At 41.7% G+C, this 23541-nt stretch overlaps 1 protein-coding gene across 4 annotated transcripts in view; it reads left to right on the forward strand.

Annotated features, from left to right (window-relative positions):
* RELN (reelin) overlaps positions 1–23541 on the forward strand; it is a 510672-nt gene that overhangs the window by 279152 nt on the left and 207979 nt on the right. For all 4 annotated transcript variants that reach the window (XM_072147208.1, XM_072147209.1, XM_072147211.1 and 1 more), the window contains exons 21-24: positions 100–292; positions 10856–10968; positions 11373–11510; positions 17493–17679. In XM_072147208.1, the coding sequence (XP_072003309.1) occupies positions 100–292; positions 10856–10968; positions 11373–11510; positions 17493–17679 (631 nt within the window). The remainder of the gene's footprint in view (positions 1–99; positions 293–10855; positions 10969–11372; positions 11511–17492; positions 17680–23541) is intronic.

Here is a 23541-nt window from a genome sequence, read left to right on the forward strand (position 1 = left end):
GGAGAGTTCATTTTTAAATTATTTAAATTATTTGGCAATTTTATCTGTTACAAAGTTTTGAACACTGATAACGTAACACTTTTGTTTTATTACTAAAAGTTTTACAGGAGACGCTAAACAATCTACCAGTACACGTTATGTAGAGACACAATCCATGCAGATTGGAGCATCTTATATGATTCAGTTTAATTTGGTAATGGGTTGTGGTGAGAAGTTCACTCCACATATTGACAATCAAGTAAAATTGGAGTATTCAACCAACCATGGACTCACATGGCATCTTGTGCAGGAGGTAAGATTAAGCGCATATAAATATACTATAACTGTCAAGCATTGCTGACTTTGTCACATATTTTAGACGTTAAAACTATTTAAAAAAAAATGAAAGGTATTGTAATCTTCACGAAGCTACATTTGTTACATGGGAAACTGTTAATATTAAAGAATTCATTTATCATGAGAAAATTTGGGTAAAATAAAAGTATCACAGTTGTTTATATTTAAGAATGTAAGGTCTAAGGAAGATATTTCCATTACATATGGAATTTATGGGAATATATACCTCCTTAGATATTTTCAATTACAGAATGCATGCCAGGCAACCACAAATTTTTATGGTACAAAAAGAAGTTATTGTTTATTTTACCTCAAAAATTTACAAAATTTTGAATAAGAGTAAGTCATGTGGTTCAATTCATGTAAGTCAAAAGAAATTGGAATGGGGGTTTGAATTAGAAAATTTATTTATAGACTACACTATTATCCTACTTTGTTAAACAAGTGTTATGTTGTGGAATTGTGATAGATTAACCAGCCTTGGCAGGATAAGGTGTTAAGAAATATTAATAAACTGCTGTTCCCTCAGCAGTTTATTGCAAAATACAGTTCGTTTGTCAGGAACAAGATGCCAAAGAAATAGTTACCAAAGTTTTCTTGGTTGCTAGGATATTGATAATAAGGAAATGGACTGAAGACAAAGCCTCTATGGTCAGAGAGGGGCAAGTAATGTTGGATATGAAGATGCATATGAAGTCCCATAAAAACATTGTTTCTTTAGTAATAATTGTTTTGAGAAGTGGGGGAGAATTATCAACAAATTTATTGCGAATTTATTTCTATCTCCCTTCAGCCTGGATGGATGGGTAGGGGTGTGTGTGTGTGTTGGGGGGGGGGAGGGGTTGCTGTAGGTGATTAAATTGTATTTTCTTATACTTATACAGCAATAGAATGTCCAGATTAAGGCTGGTGAGGGCCCCTGGGGGCAAAATATGGTGGAGGCCCCCACTGTATGTAGCACACTGTCCACTGTCCCCCCAGTATTACATCTATATACAACCGCCTACCTCAAGTATTACATCTATATACAGCTGCCAAGCCCCCCAATAATACATCTCTATACAGCCGCCAACCCCAACAGTAATACATCTATATACAGCCTCCTCCCCCTTATTACATCTATACACAGCTGCCTCCCCACCAGTAATACATTTATACACAGCCACCTACACCCAGTAATACATCAGTAAAGAGTCACCTCCCCCAGTAGTACAGCTATATAGAGCCACCTCCCCCAGTAATACATCTATATACAGCCGCCTCCCCCAGTAATACATCTATATACAGCTGCCTCCCCCCTAGAAATACATCTCTATACAGCCACCTCCCCTAGTAATACATCTATATACAGCCGCCAACTCCGCCAGATATATATATGTATATAAAGCCACCAAGCGCCTCGTTTATACATCTATATACAGCTGCCAAACCCAACACTAATACATCTATACACAGCCCCTCCCAGGTAATAAATCTATACACAGCCACCCAGCCCCCCAGTAATACATCTATATACAGCTGCCAACCACCCTAGTAAAATATATATACACAGCTGCCTCCTCTTAGAAATACATCTATACACAGTTGCCTCCCCCCAGTAATGTATCTGTATAGAGGCAGCTCACCCCAGTAATACATTTCTATACAGCTGCCTCCTCCCTCAGTAATAGCTCTATACCCAGCCACCACCTATCCCAGTAAAACATCTATATACAGTAAGTAATGTAATGCCCAGTAGCCTCCTCCAGTGATGAAATGCCCAGCAGCCTTCCCTCACTAACAAAATGCCCAGGCAGCCTACACCAGTAACATAATACCCAGCAGCCTCCTCCAGTAATGAAATACCCCATGCAGCCTCCCCAGCAATCAAATGTCCCATGCAGCCTCCCCCAGCAATTAAATTCCCCATTCAGCAACCCCAGTAATGAAATGCCCAGCAGCCTCCCCTAGTAATGACATGCCCCATGCACCTCCCGAGTAAAGAAATACTCCATGCAGCCTCCCCTAGTAAAAAAAAGCCCCTGTAGCAGCCATAATAAAGAAACGTTCCATGCACCCCCCCCAGTAAAGTAATGCATACAGCAGCCTTTCCCAGTAATTAAATGCCCCATGCACCCCCCCAGTAAAGAAATGCCCCTGCTGCCCCTCCATAATGAAATACCCTGCAGCAGCCCCCACAACTAAAGCAGGTCCTCATTGTTTAAAAAATAAACTTACATACTCACCATTTCATGCTCGCTGGGGTTCTGCTGTCATTGTGTGTGCTAGGGCAGTGTGCAAAGAGTCTCTGTGGGGAGCATTGGAGAGCATCAAAAGGTGAGTGTCACGGGTGGTCCCGCAACCCATATCGTCGCGGGCTCACCCGTGCTGCTCTGTCCCCGCCAGGGGGCCGGCAGCGCGTCTCACCTGTCCCGGCTCGCTCCCCTCTGCGGTGCGCGGCCCGGACTGCTAGGGCACGCGCGCGGCTCTTTCTCCAGATTTAAGGGGCCAGCGCACCATTAATTGGCGCTGGCCATATTACCCAAATCTATATAAGCCTGCCTCTTCCTGCAAGCCCTGCCGGATCTTTGTGCCTCACAGCCTGAGAGAAAGCTTTACTGAGATTTTCCTGCGTTCCTGTGTCTCCTGCGTTCCTGTGTCTCTTGCGTTCCTGTGTCCCTCCGTGTTCCTGTGTTACCTGAGCTCCTCCGTGTTCCCGTGTACCAGTGAACGTCCGTGCTGCTGTCCTGTGTGCTGTGTTCCTGCACCCTTCTGCTTGGACCTCCTGTTGCTGACTCCGGATTGAACTCTGACGTTGCATCTCTGCCACCTGCCCTGACCCTGTGCCTGGACTTTGACCACGAGATTGATTGCCGTTTTTGTACCTCAACCTTGGCCGCCACTGCAGACAAGTCACGCCTGAGGAACGACCTGGTGGTACCACGCCACAGTTTGTCTAACCCGCTTTGCGGCGGGCTCTGGTGAAAACCGGGTACCACTTAGACTCCGATCCCAGGTAGTGGCTTGAGTCAATGTCTGCAGTGGTCCAGTGGATCCACAACCCGCAAGCCTGACAGTAAGATCCGGCCATTGATCCCGCTGAGGTTCCGTCTCCTTGCTACGATTGTGATCCATCAGTCACGGCAGATTGCCGCACAGCGCGAACAGCTGGAGCAAGTCACCGCCATGCTGCAACAGTTGCTAACTACCCAGCATCAGCAACAGGTCCCTGAAACTGTTCCTGCAACTCCTGCTACTCCGGCTGTCCTTCCTGCTACCGAACCTAGGCTACGTCTTTCTATGCCTGGCAAGTATGACGGGGATCCCAAGCAATGCAGGGGCTTCATCACCCAGTGTTCTTTACACAAAGAGCTCATGCCATCCCAATTCGCCACGGAGCGTTCCAAGGTGGCATTTATCCTCAGCCTCCTCTCCGGGAAAGCCCTGGCCTTGGCTACTCCGCTTTGGGACAGAGACGACCCGGTCACGGCTACACTCTCGGCATTTCTGGCAGAATTCTGGTCTGTTTTAGAAGAACCAGCATGGGCCTCCTCTGCTGAGACTGCATTGTTGAATTTGCATCAGGGCAATTCATCTGTTGGAGAGTATGCCGTGCAGTTATGTACCCTGGCCTCGGAGCTCTCTTGGAACTGTCCGCAGCTTTCAAATATGGACTCTCCTCCCATGTTAAAGACGTTCTGGCCGCTCCTGATCTGCCGTCCACTATGAGTGGTCTAATCTCTCTGGCCACCTGGATAGACGTGCGATTTAGAGAGCGTGCCGAAGAGTCTCTCCTCAAGCAGCCTCAAGCTCGTCCAAGACGTCTTCCTCGCCTGGCTCCTGTCTTCCAGAGGCCGCTCCAGTCTCCGGTTGTACCTTCTGCCGAAGAGCCTATGGAGGTGGACAGAGCCAGACTCTGTTCCCAGGAACGCAACAGAAGACGACAGGGAGACCTCTGCCTCTATTGTGCGAGTCCTGAACACTTCATCAGGACGTGTCCTGTCCGTCCCCAACGTTCGGGATATGCCAGCACCTAGGGTTCTTGGGAGAAGTGTCCCTAGGTCTGTGCAAGGCTTCTCCACGTTTGATCATTCCCGTGCTCCTCAGCGTTGGTAGCCAGTTCCAAGTGTGTGCCTTCTTGGACTCTGGGTCCGCACGAAATTTTGTGGATGCTGCACTGGTCTCACAGCATCACATCCCAGTGATCCGTCTCGAGAAGCCCCTGGTCATCTCTTCGGTCAGTGGTCAGATTCTCTCTGATCCAGTCCAGTATCGCACTGAACCACTGTCTTTCTATGTACTTCCCCGCTCCAGTTCCTCCGTCCTATTGGGACTTCCGTGGCTGCAGAGACATGCACCAGTTCTTAACTGGCAGACTGGGGAGGTTCTTCGCTGGGGTCCTGAATTCCAGTCCCGCTGTCTCAGGGTTCTCCGTCCAGCCTCTACTATACCCTCCTCCTTGTCTCTCAAGTCTCTGAAGGGTCTTCCGGCTGCTTACCTGGACTATGCTGATGTCTTCTCTGAAAAGCAAGCGGAGACCTTGCCACCGCATCGTCCATACGATTGCCCTATTGAACTGCTGCCGGGAACATCACCGCCACGAGGTCGAGTTTACCCGCTGTCCGTGCCTGAAACTGCGGCCATGTCGGCCTACATCAAGGAGAATCTGCAGAAGGGGTTCATCCGCAAAGCCTCTTCTCCTGCCGGTGCCGGCTTCTTCTTTGTGGATCTCTTCATCCCTGCATTGACTATTGGGGCCTCAGTAAGGTGACAGTAAGGAACCAGTATCCATTGCCTTTAATCACGGAACTCTTTGACCACCTCCATGGTGCTAAAGTCATCTCTAAATTGGACCTTAGAGGGGCTTATAATCTTATCCGCATCCGGGAGGGCGATGAATGGAAGACCGCCTTTAACACCCGAGACGGGCACTTTGAGTACCTGGTCATGCCCTTTGGACTGTGTAATGTGCCTGAAGTGTTTCAGGAATTCGTGAACGACATTTTCAGAGACCTGCTATACACCTGTGTCGTATACTTAAATGACATCTGGATCTTCTCTCCTGATCTGGAGTCTCATCAAGTGCATGTACGGCAAGTTCTTAGGCGCCTAAGAGCCAATCGTCTCTATGCTAAACTGGAGAAGTGCCAATTCCATCCTTCCGTTTCTAGGATACATAGGGGGTCATTTACAGCCTCAGAGAAAGCTTTACTGCAATTTTCCTGCATTCCTGTGTCTCCTGCGTTCCTGTGTCTCCTGCGTTCCTGTGTCTCCTGCGTTCCTGTGTCTCCTGCATTCCTGTGTCTCATGCGTTCCTGTGTCCCTCCGTGTTCCTGTGTTACCTGAGCTCTTCCGTGTTCCCATGTACCAGTGATCCTCCATGCTGCTGTCCTGTGTTCCCGTACCCTTCTGCTTGGACCTCCCGTTGCTGACCCCGGATTGAACTCTGACGTTGCATCTCTGCCGCCTGCCCTGACCCTGTGCCTGGACTTTGACAATGAGATTGATTGCCATTCTTGTACCTCAACCTTGGCCGCCACTGTAGACAAGTCACGCCTGAGGAACGACCTGGTGGTACCACGCCACAGCTTGTCTAATCCTCTATGCGGCGGGCTCTGGTGAAAACCGGGTACCAGGTAGTGGCTTGAGTCATCATCTGCAGTGGTCCAGTGGATCCACAACCCACAAGCCTGACAGTGAGTATGTAAGTGTTTCTTTATACAATCTTGTATAAGCTGAGTTGAGTTTTTTTGACACATTTTTTGTGCTGAAAAACTCTGCTTATACACGAGTACATAGGGTAATTCAATTTATAATCCAAAAGTGTATCATAAATGCAAAATTTTATAATAATTTTTAATCCGATTGTGACAAAGAACAATATGCACTGCTAGATCACAAAAATGTTCCATCCAAATGCAAGAGCTAGGATAAAGTAAAGTTGATAATGCTAATACTAATGAAATCCCTTAGAAATGGTGATGGATCATGGAGATCGGTAGACTAGACAACTACATTTCACTACTCCAACAGATTCACCATTGAAAAGAAACTTTTAAAGTATACCTGTAAAGTATAAAAACTTTTGCTTAACTCTACACTAAGCTAAAATAAGTAATTCTCTAATTTACTCTCATTAGTTATCTGCAGCTGTTTGCCTGCTAGCCAAAGATTTACCTGGTCTCCCTGACTGCTCTCCCTGTCTTTGTTTTGATTGGTTGCCATGGGAATCTGGGCACAGAAGATGAGTGGAGAGTGGGTGGAACTTGTTGGACTGTAGACTACTGTCAGGGTCAGTGGTGGTGGACCCACTGAACCACCATGAGCGATGACATAAGCCAATACTTGGGAGCAGAGTCTAAGTGTCACCCAGTATTTACCAGAGCCCACCGCAAGGCGGGTTGGACTTGCTGTGACACACTTTCCGACTTTGCTTGCGATAGTGATCAAAGCGTGATACAAAAAACGGCAAACGGAATCAGAGTCGTAGTCAGGTGCGACAGGTCAGGACAGGCAGCACAGGATGAAAAAAACTTTAACACACTTTTATTACCATGTGTCACAGCAACTTTTCCACTTCTCCACACTAGAGTCTTTCTCAAGCGCAGCCGTTCCTGTGTCCTGATTGCCAAGGCCGCTTGTGCATGTTCATGTGAAAGCCCTCAGTGCAATGCCCTCAGTGCCCTTAGGTGATGTCACAACCAGAAAATGCCCACTCATCTCAAAAGATGCTGAGAGGATTTTACAGATAGGGCTGATAGACATACCATGATGGATCTCAGGCTAGGAAGAAGCCAGAAGCACGATATAGGTATCATTGGAATTGTTATCAAAGGTTCTCTTCCACCTGCTAAAACTATTTTGTCAAGTAACTTTAAAGTTACTCTTTAATGAATTTTAGCCATTGAGCTTTTTTATAGGTTATAATATGTATTTATCTCAATCCCACCATATGCTATAAAAGTATTGCAATAGTTTCATGCTCTGGTTATCTTGTACCGGTAAAACAAAATTAAAATATTTTTAGTGAAGCTTTTTAGTGGATAGTTCTCCTTACAGTAGAATGGAATGCAGTATATTTGGTACATTGGGGCAGATTTACTTATCCGGTCCATTTGCGATCCAGCGGCACGTTCTCTGCTGTGGATTCGGGTTCCGCCCGGGATTCACTAAGGCAGTTCCTCCAACGTCCACCAGGTGTCGCTGCTGCGCTGAAGACCATCAGAATGCACTGAAGTTCACTTCAGCCATTGTGGGTGAAGGTAAGCGTGTGTCAAGCGACACTTTTTTTTTTTTTTTAATGCGGCAGTTTTTCCGAATCCATCGGGTTTTTTTACGGCCATGCCCCCCCCCCCCATTTTCCGTGCGTGCATGCCGGCACCAATGCGCCACAATCCGATCGCGTTCGCCAAAATCCCGGGGCAATACAGGGAAAATTGGCACAAAACGGAAAAATTTGGTTAAACCATCTCAAAAACGCGAATCGGGCCCTTAGTAAATGACCCCCATTGTGTTTTTGATATCTAAAATTGGTGCTGATTAGAGATGGGCGAATTTGTTGAATTTCGGTTCGATCCGATTCGCCGAATTTTTTGAAAAAATTTGATTTGACCGGAATCGAATCATGACGAATCACGTTAAAAAACAGGTATTTCCTGGCAGCAGAGAGCCTGTAGGGTGTTGTAGAACGTTGTGCCATGCTTAAATATGCATAGGGAACCGTGGTTTGGTCTTCAAACAATGTTATGTTTTATTATGACACACACATGACAGCCGCCGCTCTTAGGATCGCTCGACTCTTCAATTCCATGTGAACTTACAGAGGCCAACTTCACCAATTAAGTGAAGTGGGAACAGGTAAAGTCTGTGCCAGCTCAAAAGGACTGAGCTGAGTGCTAAGATCCCACTATAACATCAAAGAGCGCACTCTTCTTACACTGACATCAGATGATTCCATAGATTACGACAGAACCTGTTCTGTTAAATGCGGATACATGTAGAAATTGCTTTATTCAGATACCCCACAACGGACACCCTGTAATTGGGGCGGAAATCACATAAACTATGTGGATTTGACACGTATTTCTTGCTCTCAACTTTAGCAACACAAAAAGCTTGAGAATTTGCGTTATACTGATACCCCACAACGGACACCCTGGGGGAGGAGCAGAAATCACTACAGCAGCTGTGAAGATATGACACAGATTTCTTCCTAGTGGCTTCAGTAACAAAAAAAGAACAGCTATTTGGGGTATACAGATCCCCCTAAACACACACCCTGGGAGAGGGGTAGAAATCACTACAGCAGCTGTGTGGATATGAAACTGATTTCTTCCTAGTTGCTTCAGTAACAAAAAAGAACTGCTATTTGTGGTATACAGATCCCCCTAAACCCACACCCTAAGATTGGAGCAGAAATCGCTACAGCACAGTACAGTAGAAGCAGCTGGACGCTACAGACAGCACATGCAGTGTGAAATGCATTAAAGTACCCTAGGGAGTCTGAAAAATAGTAAAAGTAAAAATTTTAAAAAGTTAAAAATAAAAATGTATAATAAAGAAACCCTAAAAATTAAAACCACCCCCCCTTCCCTAGAACTGATATAAATAAAAAAATAAACAGTGAAATCACAAACACATTTGGTATCGCCGCATCTGAAAATGCCCGATGTATCAAAATATAAAAACGGCTTCTCACTGCATTTAACTCCGTAACAGAAAATAGCGTCCAAAGACGAAAATAGCACTTTTTTGCCATTTTGAAAAATATAAAGAAAACCTATCAAAAGGTTGTACAGTCCAAAGAATGGTAGCATTGAAAACTTCATCAGAAGTCGCAAAAAAAGACACCACCCAAAGCTCTGTACACCAAAGTATTAAAAAGTAAGTAGCGCCAGAACATGGCAAAAATAAAAAAAAAATTCTAAACGAGATTTTAATCTTTGTAAATGTATGAAAACATTATAAACATGTCATTTGGGCCGCACAATGAAAGTCTTATATTCCAAGCCCACAAGAACACGCCGCAAATGCGTTTTTTTCAACAATTTTACTGCATTTTGAATTTTTCTCCCACTTCCCAGTACGCGGCATGGAATAATAAATATAATCACTATGAAGTGCAATTTGTTACGCAGAAAACAGGCCGTCACAGAGCTCTTTACATGTAAAAAAAAAGTTAAAGATTTTTGATTGTTGGGAGTGAAAAATGGTCCGTAAAGGGTTAACTGCAAAAAGGATGCATTATATGGCAAGCAGATGTTTTAGCAGGAGATTACGACCACTGTATGCAGCAAACCCAGATTATAGTTGTTATATCATTTTAAATCATGAGAAGTCTCGCATTTGAATTATACTATTCAATTCAATATGTTTAACAATAAAGGTACATACAGTGGAAAAAAATGCAGCAAACCTTGATAATGAGTACACCAGGAAACAACAAAACATAATTTACAACGGAATGAGTATTACCATTTATAGAAAGCACCAAAAGTTAAAGTCATTTTTGTTTCAATAAATGACGCACTCCAAATTTTACATTTTTATTGATATAGTATTATTATCAGTGAACAGTATCAAATATAAGATATCCACATATTGACAAAATTGTTGCTACCCTTTTTGACCACCTAGTACCAAGGCTTTTTCAGACAAGGTTTCAAGTAGTTTTTAAAAAATTTTTAACTTTACCTTAGCTTTCAGTCATGAAACCTGCCAAGGGATGTTTTTTTTGTGGAATTCATTTATTGCGGCATTTTAGGGTACATAGAGTTTATTGATTAAATTTGATCAACCCTCAATTTGGGGGAAATTGGTTTTTATTGATGTCATAATGATTTCTAGCATTGCCATTTCAGATTACCCATTTAACTCCTTAAGAACCTAGCCAATTGTTGTTTGAGGCTCCGCCCCATTTTTTGTAATCTCACATGTGTCTCTTTATATGGTTTATAACTTTTGATCATTTTAACTTACCAAATTTAAGCGTGTGTAGGATGCATAAATCTATCACAGTCTGCACATTAATGCACTTTTCCTCGCTTATAGTACATCTGGGCCATTGTTTGAAAGCTTCCCCAACTGTCAATGGAAGAGATGATCAATTTCAGATCAGTTGGGGTCCTGTAGATCAATTACCACTATAACACAGGCTGCTTTCACTTCCCAGGTCATTGAAATCACATTCATTCATCAACACAGCCTGATTAATGGCAAGCACTGTAGCTGCACTATGTACAGATGAGTTCTGCATTCAGTTCTCTGAACTGATACAAGACAACACATTCATTATATGTTTTAATATATTAAATTTATATCTATTAAAATGGTTTTATATTTTTGCCTAGAAAATTAATTTGTATCATTTAATCTGTTATGTTAATGACATTTTTTGATATTTTTCCTTTCCATGATACTGAAAACACTTGTATTTTAAATTGGAATGCTTCTTTTCACTGTTAAAATATACATAATATATTTATTGTGTAATTGGTTCATTAAGAAACTCCAAATTCAACTAGAATTTTCTATTTAACAGGAATGTCTACCAAGTATGCCCAGCTGCCAGGAGTTTACCTCAGCTAGCATCTATCATTCAAGTGAATTTGCTCACTGGAGAAGGATAACATTGCCTTTGCCACAAAAGACCTGGTAAGTTATTACTGTAAACATAAGCTCTCAACATATCTGGGATGAGTACTGCATAAGTGCCCTTACAGACTATAATTACTCTGTGCAGCAAATGGAAATACCACTTAAAGTGTATCCTCCCTGACCGAAATTAATACAAATCCTGAATAATATAACTAACCACATTTTTACCTACCTACTCATAAAAATATATTTACATCATAAACGAAGATATTCATTATAGCCACTTTTTACCATTTAAATACTAAGGTTCAAAATTACAGCAGATAATGTAAGGGATGGGGTAACTACTACAACACAATCATAAAGTTATTGGTTGTTATTGGAATTGTTCTTTACTATATTTTGATACATTTTTGCATGATCCTTTATTTTTTTTTTAAAATTAATTTTACTGTTTTAAGGTCTAGTGCCACTCGTTTCCGATGGAGCCAACGCTATTATACATCAGAAGATGAATGGGCTTTGGACAATATTTACATTGGACAACAATGCCCAAATATGTGCAGTGGGCATGGCTGGTGTGACCATGGAATTTGCAGGTAAAAAATGTAGGATTATTTAAGAATTAAAGAGGTTTATCCATTTTACATCCCTAACATTAGCTATTATCTGGTATAAAGTGTCCAATTCCCTAGCAGGGTCACCACAAAAAAAATACAGCATTAAAAATCAGCCATTGAACTACACGTCTGTGTAATTCCAGGTCATATATAAGGAGACAAACTTCCTGTAACTACTCTCTTCTTTGGATAAAAGACATGGATCTTAGACAAGGGGATTTCATTTGCTATAAAATCATCAGTATTTATTAAAATATGATGGAAAAGCTATTTAAGGAGAAAAATTTTAAAGTTTTCTCTATGACAAAATGAAGACTACATAATGTGAATTATAGCCAGATAACTGAATATTAAAAGGGAATATCTGTGGAACACACTGCTTAATACGATTACTTAGTGACCTCATTATATCCTCCACAAGTGACTGGGAGTCTGAATTCATGCCACTTTACTGAAGAGATACACCCCCCCCCCTATATTCTTGGCAGGGTGTCCCTACTTGTTCACTGTGGGTATATCGAGAGTACAACTAATAATAAAACCTAACTTTTATTCATATATACTAGTAAAATGATAAGGAATCCTAAACTATATAAGTGTTTAAAAAGGAACAGGGTCCCACCCCAAGTACAGACTGATGGATGTCGATAACTATTGGAATCTGACAGATGTTATTGGGAGGCTTGTAAGCTTGTAAGCCTGTTCTAGTGCAATTGCAGCACTCTAACCACTAGGCTAATCTGATGTAGTCTCTATCTAAAGCTAGCACTCCTCAGGATAGTAGTGTCATCCGACGTGTTTCCTGATCTCATTCATCATGGATCTGATACTCGATATTGTGATCAACAAGTATATATCGTGAATATCGATAAGGACAGTGATAAGTGTATCATCAATCTGTCCTCACATTCTCTAGATAAGGCAGAGATGTGTCTTCTAAAAAAGGGTTTGTCGTTTGTACCATCTGTACGCTTTGATTCATTCTCATGGGTCAAGGATGTGCATCTGTTTGCAAGAAAATTAAAGGGGAGGAAGTTCTTTAAATGTAATGACCGTAAGAGATGCATTGAGTTAGGGGTGAATGAATCTGATTTGGGGGACTTTGACACCATGATGGATCTGCTCGTGGAATCCGAGAGAGAACCAGGCTTAGGCCCATTCACGTCCCTTAAAGAGAAAAGCTTAAAAAATCCAGCTGTGGAATCCACGCATGTTGATGTTTTTGTGGATCTTGTCACTGAGGAATTTAAAAACCTTGAAGGTGTGATACATGACCCCTTTAATAATTTGAGCTCCGAAGAAAGAATGGCCTTGTTGAACCTGGAAAGGAACGATAAGGTCATTATAAAACCCTCGGATAAAGGGGGCAACATAGTCCTGCTTGAAAGGGCTAACTATGTGAACATGTGTGAAAACATCCTTCATGACAATGAGGGATATCGACTCCTTTCATCCAACCCCACAGCTAAATACTCAAGCGAACTCAAGAGGATCCTGGATGAGGCCCTACATGATCATCTCATTAGCCAACAAGAACATGAGTTTTTGTTCCCAAAGTTTCCCACTACCGCAACCCTTATGGCTTGCCTAAAGTCCATAAGGGGTTTCCCCCCCTGAAGGGACGACCCATTGTGTCTGGGATTAATAGCCTGACTCAGAACATTAGCCTCTACGTGGACCAAATTTTGAGACCTTTTGTCACGAGCCTTCCATCCTATGTCCGTGACACTACGATGTCCTGAAACAGATCAAAGGGATTACGGTAGATGAGAACATCTTTTTGGCCAGTTTAGACGTGGATGCCCTCTACTCCTCCATCCCTCATGATAAGGGGTGTGAGGCAGTGGAGGCGTTTCTGAGCACAAGAGGCAATCAATTTAATAGACACAATGGATTTGTAGGGGTTCTTCTCAAATTCATTCTCGAGAAGAATATATTCCTCTTTGAGGGTAAACTCTTCCACCAGCTGAGGGGGACAGCTATGGGGAGCCCAATGGCCGCCAGCTACGCTAATCTCTACCTCGGCTGGTGGGAGGACCGCATAGTATTCTCAGAGGAATTAGCCAGATGGACATCTCATATCTCCATCTGGCTAAGGTATATAGATGTCGTGCTCATCTTATGGTCATCTTCCCCCTCAAACTTTGAAAAATTTTGTCCAGGCATTTAACATGAATGATTTGGGCCTCAGATTTACGAGCGAAATCCAGGAACAATCAATTGCGTTTCTGGACATCCGCATCTCCAAGACTACTGATGATCATTTACAGACTAAAGTACATAGAAAGGACACGGCGACCAACAGCTTATTGCGCTGGGAGAGCTGTCATCCTTTTCCCCTCAAAAGAGGGATACCAAAAGGACAGTTTCTCAGACTACGACGTAACCGTAGCCATGTCGAGGATTTCCTGTCGCAAGCTAGAGACCTGAGCGACAGGTTTACACAGAGGGGTTTCCCTAGAAGGGCAGTAACAAAAGCCTTCTGACATGCCTTGACCTCCAGACGTGAAGAGCTCTTAGTCCCGAAAGCTCGGTAAGAAAGAAAGATTGGCACTTTTGACTTACAGGCAAACTCTGTAAAAAAGATGCTCGATAAATACTGGCGGATCTTAAGACAGGATCCTGACTTGAGAGATGTCCTCTCACCTTTCCCGTCAGTCACTCATCGCCGGGGAAAGAATCTGCGCGATAGGCTTGTACATCTGGAACCGCCACGATTACCCCGCACGTGGCTTTCAGAGAGGTCAGGGACTTTCAAATGTGGCAACTGCAGCGTGTGCCCACTGGTCCAGGGAGGGAATACCTTCCAAAGCGCCAGCAATGGGAGAAATTTCTCCATACGGGATTATGCGAACTGTAGGACGGAGGGAGCTGTGTATATGCTCACATGTCCATGTCCCCTCAATTATGTGGGCAAAACCCACCGCCCCATTAAAGTCAGGATCCAAGAGCACGCTGGGGACATCAGGAACCAACGAACTACCACAGTGGCTAGACATTTTGCCTGCTGTCATAATAGCAACCCTAAATTGCTACGGTTCCAGGTCATAGAAAAAGTGAGACCACCCAAACGGGGGGGCAACTGGGACAGGTTAATTCAACAAAAGGAGACCAAATGGATTTTTACCCTGGACTCAGTTGACCTCAAGGGACTTAATGAAAGTCTGTCGTTTGTGAGTTTTCTATGACCAGTGAGTCTTTAGCAGTGGGAATCATAGTTTACTCTGGGATGAGTTCTTCTCCCTTTGATTCCCTCTGATGCCGTGTCCCTTTTTTGTCTATCTATCTATTCATTTCATTCCTCCACTCTTCCATTTTACTATCCTTTTGACCTTACAAATGCCCTTTAGCCTTAATCAACACTGGAGCATCTTCTGGTGGATCTTTCATCATACCAGTTATCGTCGTCCTCGTTCCATCTTAAATAATGTTTCTTAAACAGGGGTACGTCATACTTACCGGCCGGGTACACTTAAAGACAAGTGTACTTTGTTATTCTGCACCCTTCCCCTTTTGCCCAAATTACCTGGGTAGAAGCGGTCTCTTATCTGTGTTTATATTTTCGGTCCCGAGCAACCAATGGGAATGGATGTGGCGCGGTCGGGGCGGTCCTTCTGGACCAACCTCTGACGTGCGGCCACATGACTGGGCTCTGCCCCGCCTCCGGTCACATGATCGGGAGTGGGTGGGCGTCTGGTTTTTCCATTGGCTGCAATGTCCAATGACACAAGGGGGACGTACTGATGCGGGGAGGCCCGTTCTCAGGGTGCCCCCGTATTGGTTAGAGATCGCGATGTGACGACACAGGGGGGGGGGGTTTAAGCAATATACATCCGGCGTTCCCCGCGGGCGGCTGCCGCTGACATATATGCGGGGACACGCCATCTATATGTGTCTCATTAACAATGTGGTCAACCACATAATCAAATCCACAAGATGTGGATATACTTGTTGATCACAATATGGAGTATTAGATCCATGATGAATTAGATCAGGAAACGCGTAGGATCACACTACTATCCTGAGGAGTGCTAGCTTTAGATAGAGACTACATCAGATTAGCCTAGTGGTTAGAGTGCTGCAATTGCACTAGAACAGGCTAGTGTCTCTGTCTTATTAGATAGCTTACAAGCCTCCCAATAACATCTGTCAGATTCCAACAGTTATCGACGTCCATCAGTCTGTACTTGGGGTCGGACCCTGTTCCTTTTTAAACACTTATATAGTTTAGGGTTCCTTATCATTTTACTAGTATATATGAATAAAAGTTTGGTTTTATTATTAGTTGTACTCTCGATATACCCACAGTGAATTAGTCTCAATTTAAGAGAGGTGAACATATCCCTATCTCTACCCAGTGAATAATAATAAAGGGTGTCCCTACTTGCTCAGCCCCATCCCTGTTTACATGATTCGATAATGCTCCAACATTTTGAAAGTGGAGGACCATTTGACCAGGAGTGGGAGGGTATTTATTATTACTATTATTATTATTGATTTATATAGCACCATTAATTCCATTTTGCTGTACATGTGATAAAGGATTAACATACATTACATTATGACAAGATCAAATTTAAGTACTAATATGAAACTACAGTGATCAGGAAACAGGTGGAAGGAGGACCCTGCCTGTGAGGGAGAAGAGCAGTACAGTTATTGTGCATTACGATCCTGAAAAGGTGGTTTTTCAGGTTGCATTTGAAGGATTGGTAGGTGGGGACAAACTGACACATTTTGGTAGCGATTTACAGAGTCCTGGGTACGGTTGTGAGAAGAGCGGATGGTAATAGAGCGAAGCAGAGATAACTTGTGGGTTGGTATTGGCTGATTAGTTCACAGATATATGGAGAGGACCGATTATGGACAGCTTTGTAAGTCATGGTTAGTATTTTTTAAATTAGATTTACTGTGTAATGGGTAAGCAGTGGACAGACTGGCAAAGAGGAGAGGCAGATGAAAACTGAGGAGACAGATGGATTACCTGGGCAGCAGAGTTAAGATTAGATTGGAGGGGCATTAGAGAGTTTGCTGGGAGACAACAGAGACGAATAATGCAGTAGTCCAAGCTAGGAGATGATGAGAGCATGGACTAGCAATTTTGCAGACTCTGGATGGAGGGAGAGCCGGATGTGAGAGATGTTCTTAAGATGGAGGCAGGAGGTTGTAGTAAGGGCGTGCATGTGAGGCTTAAAAGATAAGACCAAGTCAAAGTTGACTGCAATACAACATATTTTAGGGAGCAGGAGATTGTGGAGCCATGAATTGTGCCTGTTAGTTAGGTCTGATTGGAAGGATGTGTTAGGTGGAGGAAAGACTATGCGTTCCATTTGTCCATCTTAAGTTTTAGAAAACAGGAAGAACAGAAGGAGGACTTGACTAAAAGACACTATGGAATTCTGGCTAGAAGAGAGGTGATAGAGGTGAATAGTTCTAGATGGACATGTTGTTCCAGGAGTTTTGAAGCAAATGGAATTAGGTCAGTAGAGAAGACGTTTCTTTAGGATGGCTGTGACAGTTGCGTGTTTAAAGGAAGATGGAACAATACCAATGGATAGTGAAAGGCTAAAGAGGTAATTTAGACCTGGGATGAGCACAGAGGTGAGGTTTGGGATGAAATGTTTCCCTAATTGCAGAAATTAATTAATCTAATGTATACATTTTAGCTGTGGAAACCCTAATTGGTGAACTAAAAGAAAGCTATTGTCTTAGGAACTGGTACCCAATTCTTCCAAACATTTCATAGTGTTTCCAAACTTTAACTTTTTAAATATGGTCATATTTTGTACTGTTGGGATCTAAACTAAAATAAAAGAAAACTTGCTGTCTTAAGACTATAGTCTACAGATAATAATTGTAATATTTCATATACTACTTCACTTGGTCTTTCCCATTGTAATATAAATGTTTATAAACCTGTTTTGATAACACTGTATACTGGATTTCTTTCTTTCCCTACAGGTGTGATTCTGGGTTCCAAGGTTCTGAATGTCTACCTGAAAATCCCCTTCTATCTACTATAATGTCAGACTTCGAAGGGCTAAATGGCTGGGAAACAGATTGGCACGAAGTAGTTGGAGGAGAAATTGTTAAGCCTGAAGAAGGATGTGGCATTATTTCATCCGGTTCTTCTCTTTACTTCTCTAAGGTAATGATTTGTTAATGATTTGCAACCACAACATTATTTTAAAGAATGTATTAAGAATATCTAAGGTCATAGGAACAAAGATCATTTGTAAAAAGAGATCCAGGGTTGATAGAAGAGCAGATCTACCTGGTAATCACAGGTCCCAATGACAACAACAATGAATCCCAGAGGTTTATCACTTAATTAAATCATCCTCCTACAATGATAGGAGAAAGGCAGATCTCTCTTAACCCATTCCTCAATCCTCCATATAGTTATCTTCCATTCAGGACATAGGAACACAAGTATTGCTCAGATAACAAATAGATCATGTATAGTTATGCTGCTGTTAATTACTGACATTCAGTGGGCTTCTGTCCCATACTGTAATCAGATAAAACTCCTTGCAGGTTCTCAAATCAACACAGATAACTAGGGTACTGTACTTTAAGTCCTGCTCCCTGCAATGTGTTTGGACTGAAGGGTGTATTCTAGAAAGTGGAGAACTTAGCCCAAGAATACAACTGGTCTATTGACAAGAGAATAAAAACTTTATTTTATAATACACTGCGTGACTCTAAAACCCCTTAGTAACTGAAGGGTTAACAAGAGTCTAATCACACATTCTATGCTACCATGTGATTAAGGAGTGACTCCACCCACCTAGGGTTCATGCTTTCTTATTCAGGCATCCTTGCTACCATGAGCCAGGTATGAATAAGGACCTGCAAAAATAAACTAAAGGTTTTTATACATTTTTCCGCTGGTGCCCATGGACTACACCATTTTTCTATAGATTTTACTGACTACTGATTTTACTGTGACTGTTCATAAAATAGTTTTATTTTGGGGCCCCATTTTTAGTTTTGCCCAGGGCCCCACTTCATTTAAAACCGGCCTTGCCCCTAACTCCCAAAGTTTGAAAATATGGAAATAACCCTTTTAAGGGACAGTTTCTTTAAAAAAAAATATTAGCAAGAGCTTTTTTACTGTACTTTATATTTTATATTTCTACAATGTAACTACATTGCCCATAGCCATCTTTTATTACCGTTTTTTAATACATTCCATTTCAGCTTTCAAACATGAAGAATCAATAAACAGTGGGACAAAATTGTGAAGTTGAATGAAATTTATTTCAAACTTTTTTAAAAATATGATAAACTCAAAAGTGGGACGTGCAATATTGTTCAGCGCCCTTAAATTAATACTTTGTAGCGCCACCTTATGCTGCGATTACAACTGCAAGATGCTTGGGATATGTCTCTATCAGTTGTTCACTTGGAGAGACTGAATCGTTTGTGAACAGCACTTTTCAGCTCTTTCCACAGATTTTTTATTGGACTCAGGTCTGAACTTTGACTTGACCATTCTAACACATGGATATGTTTATTTTTCAACCATTCCATAGTATATTGTGATTTATGTTTGGGATCATTGTCTTGTTGGAAGATCAATCTCTGTCCAAGTCTAAGGTCTTCTGCAGAGTACAACAAGTTTTCTTCCAGAATGGAATTTGATATTTGGCTCCAACTATTTTCCCATCAATTTTAAAGCCTGAAATATAGCAAATACAGAAAGAGATAGGACCGAATACTTTCGCAAGACACTGTATATATCTGTGTTCTGGTCGCTAAAGCTAAGTTTACTGACCACCAATGTAACAAAGTCTTATATCATTTTGTTCTTTCCACCTAAGTGCATAACAATACATAAAAATTATAAAAGGAAAATGGCCCTGTACTCATAGTTTCTTACCTCAAGGTTTACATCTGGAAGAGAGTCTTTTCAACAGAATACAATGACATATCAAAAGATTATTTTGACTGGACATCCTCTTAAAGTTATATATGATACATTGCAGTAATAGTTTTTTTGCTATGTACAGAAACTACACTTTAGCTCAAAAGTTTGGGGTCACCAAGACAATTTTCCATGACTTTTATTTTTCAAATGAGTTGCAAAATGAATAGAAAATATAGTTCAGACATTGACAAGGTTTAAATTATTTTTCTTCATTTGAAATAATAATTTACTCCTTCTAATTTTGCTTTCATCAAATAATGCTCCCTTTGCTGGAATTACAGCATTGCAGACCTTTGGCATTCTAGTTGTTAATTTGGTGTGGTAATCTGGAGAAAATTCACCCCATGCTTCCATGGGTTTCCATGGGGTTGGATCAGCTTGATGGGCACTTTTTGCTCACCATACAGTCAAGCTGCTCCCACAACAGCTCTATGGGGTTGAGATCTGGTTACTGGGCTGGGCGCTCCATTACAGATAGAATACCTGCTTCTTCTCTAAAACGTTCATGTACAGTTTGGAGGTGTGCTTTGGTTCATTATCCTGTAGGATGAAATTGGCTACAGGGTCCACAGGGTATGGCATGGTGTTGCAAAGCCTTGCTTATTCAAAATCCCTTTGACCTTGTACAAATCTCCCACTTTATCAGCACCAAAGCAACCCCAAACAATCATCACGCCATGCTTGACAGATGGCATCATACACTCTTCCAACATCTCTTCAGATGTTCTGCGTCTCACAAATGTTCTTCTGTGTGATCCAAACACCTCAAACTTAAATTCGTCTGTCCATAACACTTTTTTCCAATCTTCCTTTGTCTAATGTCTGTGTTCTTTTGCCAATATTAATCTTTTCATTTTGTTAGCCTGTCTCAGATATGGCTTTTTCTTTTTCACTCCGCCCTGAATGCCAGTATCCTAGAGTTGCCTCCTCATTGTAGAGATTGACACTGGCTTTTTCCGGGTACTAATTAATGAAGCTGCCAGTTGAGGACCTGTGAGGCGTCCGTTTCTCAAACTAGAGACTCTAATGTACTTGTCTTGTTGCTTAGTTGTGCAACGGGGCCTCCACCTTCTCTTTCTGCTTTGGTTAGTGCCTGTTTGTGCTCTCCTCTGAAGGTAGCAAGATACACCATTGTAGGAAATCTTCAGTTTCTTGGCAATTTGTTGCATGGAATGTTCTTCATTTCTAAGAACAAGAATAGGCTGTCAAGTTTTACATAAAAGTTCTTTTTTTTTATGGCCATTGTGTGAACAAACAAATTTGATGCTCCAGATTCTCAACCAGCACAAAGGAAGGTCAGGTTTATAGCTTCTCTTATAAGTCAACCTGTTTTCTGCTGTGCTAGGATTCTTAAAGAAGGGTTTTCTAAACATCCATTAGCTTTCTTACACAGTTAGCAAACATAATGTTCCATTAAACCACTGGAGTGATGGTTGTTGGAAATAGGCCTATATACACTTATGTAAATAAAAAACAGATGTTTTCAGCTATAATAGTCATTTACCACATTAACAATGTATAGAGTGTATTTAGGATTCATTTAATGTTAGCTGCATTGAAATATGTAAATGTATTCTGTTTTAAAAAGGCTTTAGTTTGTATTACAATAAACTTGATGCCAACCACCCACTGGGAAGATGTGTTAATGTGTTGGTCTTTAGATTAGTGCAGAGTAGAACTAGACCATACTCTGCTGTGGCTAAATTAATCACTGTGTCTGATGCTGGATGATTAATCTGGTGCAGAAAAGACTGGCGAGTCGTACTTCCTATTAGTTGGTCGAGTTTGCTGCACCACAGTAAGTATTGATTGTTTGCCGCATGGAGTTAGTTTTCTATCACACAGGCTATTTTCTGTCCGGTTGCACCCCCTAGTTACCGATGAAATGGCCCTTTTTATGGGTAGAAGCAGAAAACAGCCTAAAAATGGTCTAAAACCTTCAATAAATGTGGTAAATGGCATTTCAGGTGCAAATTACTCCAGTTTTTAGGCAGAGACAGATACATCTCCCTAGACTTTAGATGTCAGCTGGTGCTGGGGTCAGGTTTCTCTAGGGGAAGGTAAAAGAGGTTTAATACTAGCTAACTGGTAAGAAAAGAGGGTAACCCAAAATACAGATGTGGAAAATTAGAATTACTCTATAAAGGGCTCCGTAGTGAAATTGCCCCAGGTTAACACTTCTTCAAATTTAATTTGATAAATTTAAGAAGATTTTTTAATGTTATTAAAATGTTATTTTAAGCACAAACATTGTAAATGCCTTTATTTCATCATGATATTGGCTTTAAGAATACTTAAAATAATATGTAACTTTAAGAGTTAAAAATAATACTTGTAAGGTGTGTGTACATATACAAATACAAAATCAGTTTCCCTGTTGGCTATAATCATAATACTTTCTTTGTGTTTGGTTTTGTAGTTATAAAATATTGGTTTCAAGTATGTAATTAATGTATTAATAAAGACTCCTTTTGTTCAATTTACCAGTTTCTTTAACCCCTTAAGGACGGAGGGTTTTCCGGCTCATTTCTCGCTCTCCAACTTCAAAAATCCATAACTTTTTCATTTTTACGTGTACAGACCTGTGTGAGGGCTTATTTTGTGCGTAACAAATTTTACTTTCCCGTAATGTTATTTATTTTAACATGCCGTGTACTGCGAAGCTGAAAAAAAATTCCAAATGTGGAAAAATTGAAAAAAAACTGCACGTGCGTCACGTTCTTGTGGGCTCAGTTTTTACGACTTTCACTCTTCGCTCCAAATAACACGCCTACTTTATTCTTTGGTTCGGTGCGATCGCGGTGATACCAAATTTATATAGGTTTTATTGTGTTTTAATACATTTTCAAAAATTAAACGAATGTGTACAAAAAAGAAAAAAAATTTTTTGCTATCTTCTGATGCTAATAACTTTTTCATACTTTGGCGCACGGAAATGTGTGAGGGGTCATTTTTTGCGAAATGAGGCGACGTTTTCATTGCTACCATTTTGAGGTCTGTGCGACATTTTGATCATTTTTTATTTCATTTTTTATGTTATGTAAAAAGGTGTAAAAGTCGCATTTCGGACATTTGGGCGCCATTTCCCGCCTCGGAGGTCACCGCCGGCCGTAACCGTTTTTATATTTTGATAGATCGGGCATTTTGGGACGCGGCGATACCTAATATGTCTGTGATTTTTACTGTTTGTTATGTTTTATATCCGTTCTAGGGAAAGGGGGGTGATTTGAACTTTTAATATTTTATTAATTTTTTTTATTTTTTAAACTTTTTTTTTTCTTTTTTTTTTCACTATTTTTTAGACCATCTAGGGTACAATAACCCTAGATGATCAGATCGCTCCTACCATATACTGCAATACTACAGTATTGCAATATATGGCGTTTTTGCAGGTCTTACATTACAATGAGCCACTGGCTCATTGTAACGAACCTGCATAAACCATGTAGCCTCGTGTCAAGAGAAGACCCGAGGCTACCATGGTAACCGATCGCCGCCCCCCGATGACGTTCGGGGGCGTGGCGATCGAAAAAAAGATGGCGGCGCCCACGCGCCGCCGTCTTTTAAACGCCGCCCGCGACTTTGCGGGCGGCGTTTAGAGGGTTAATAGCCGCGATCGGTGCAAGCACCGACCGCGGTTATTAGCGGTGGGGGTTTTGTGCAAAATGCAAAAACCCCCACCTCTGTATGAAGAGGACTCAGCCCGTGAGCCCTCTTCATACATCCCTTATACCTCTGCGCCGTAGAGCTACGGCGCAGAGCGTTAAGGGGTTAAAGATCCTGTGCAGACTACAAAGAAGTTTTGAGAGACAGTCTGAGCTTTCATGTATAACAAAAACCTTTGAGCATCTTTCATGTAAGAACAACAAAATATAAAGTACCGTGCCAAATAACTAATTCCGACCTGTATAAAACAAACATGTAGTGCCGGGATTCTTAGCACATTCCCCTGAAGGGTTCTGGAAATTAGGGTGTGACCACTTCATATTATTTTGCAGTGACATAAACGCACTTGGTATATTACGCTATATATACACTTTACATTATGGTGATTACTGGGGTCTGTATACAGTGATT

The sequence above is a fragment of the Engystomops pustulosus genome, chromosome 4 (genome assembly GCF_040894005.1).
Source record: "Engystomops pustulosus chromosome 4, aEngPut4.maternal, whole genome shotgun sequence".
Taxonomy (NCBI): domain Eukaryota; kingdom Metazoa; phylum Chordata; class Amphibia; order Anura; family Leptodactylidae; genus Engystomops; species Engystomops pustulosus.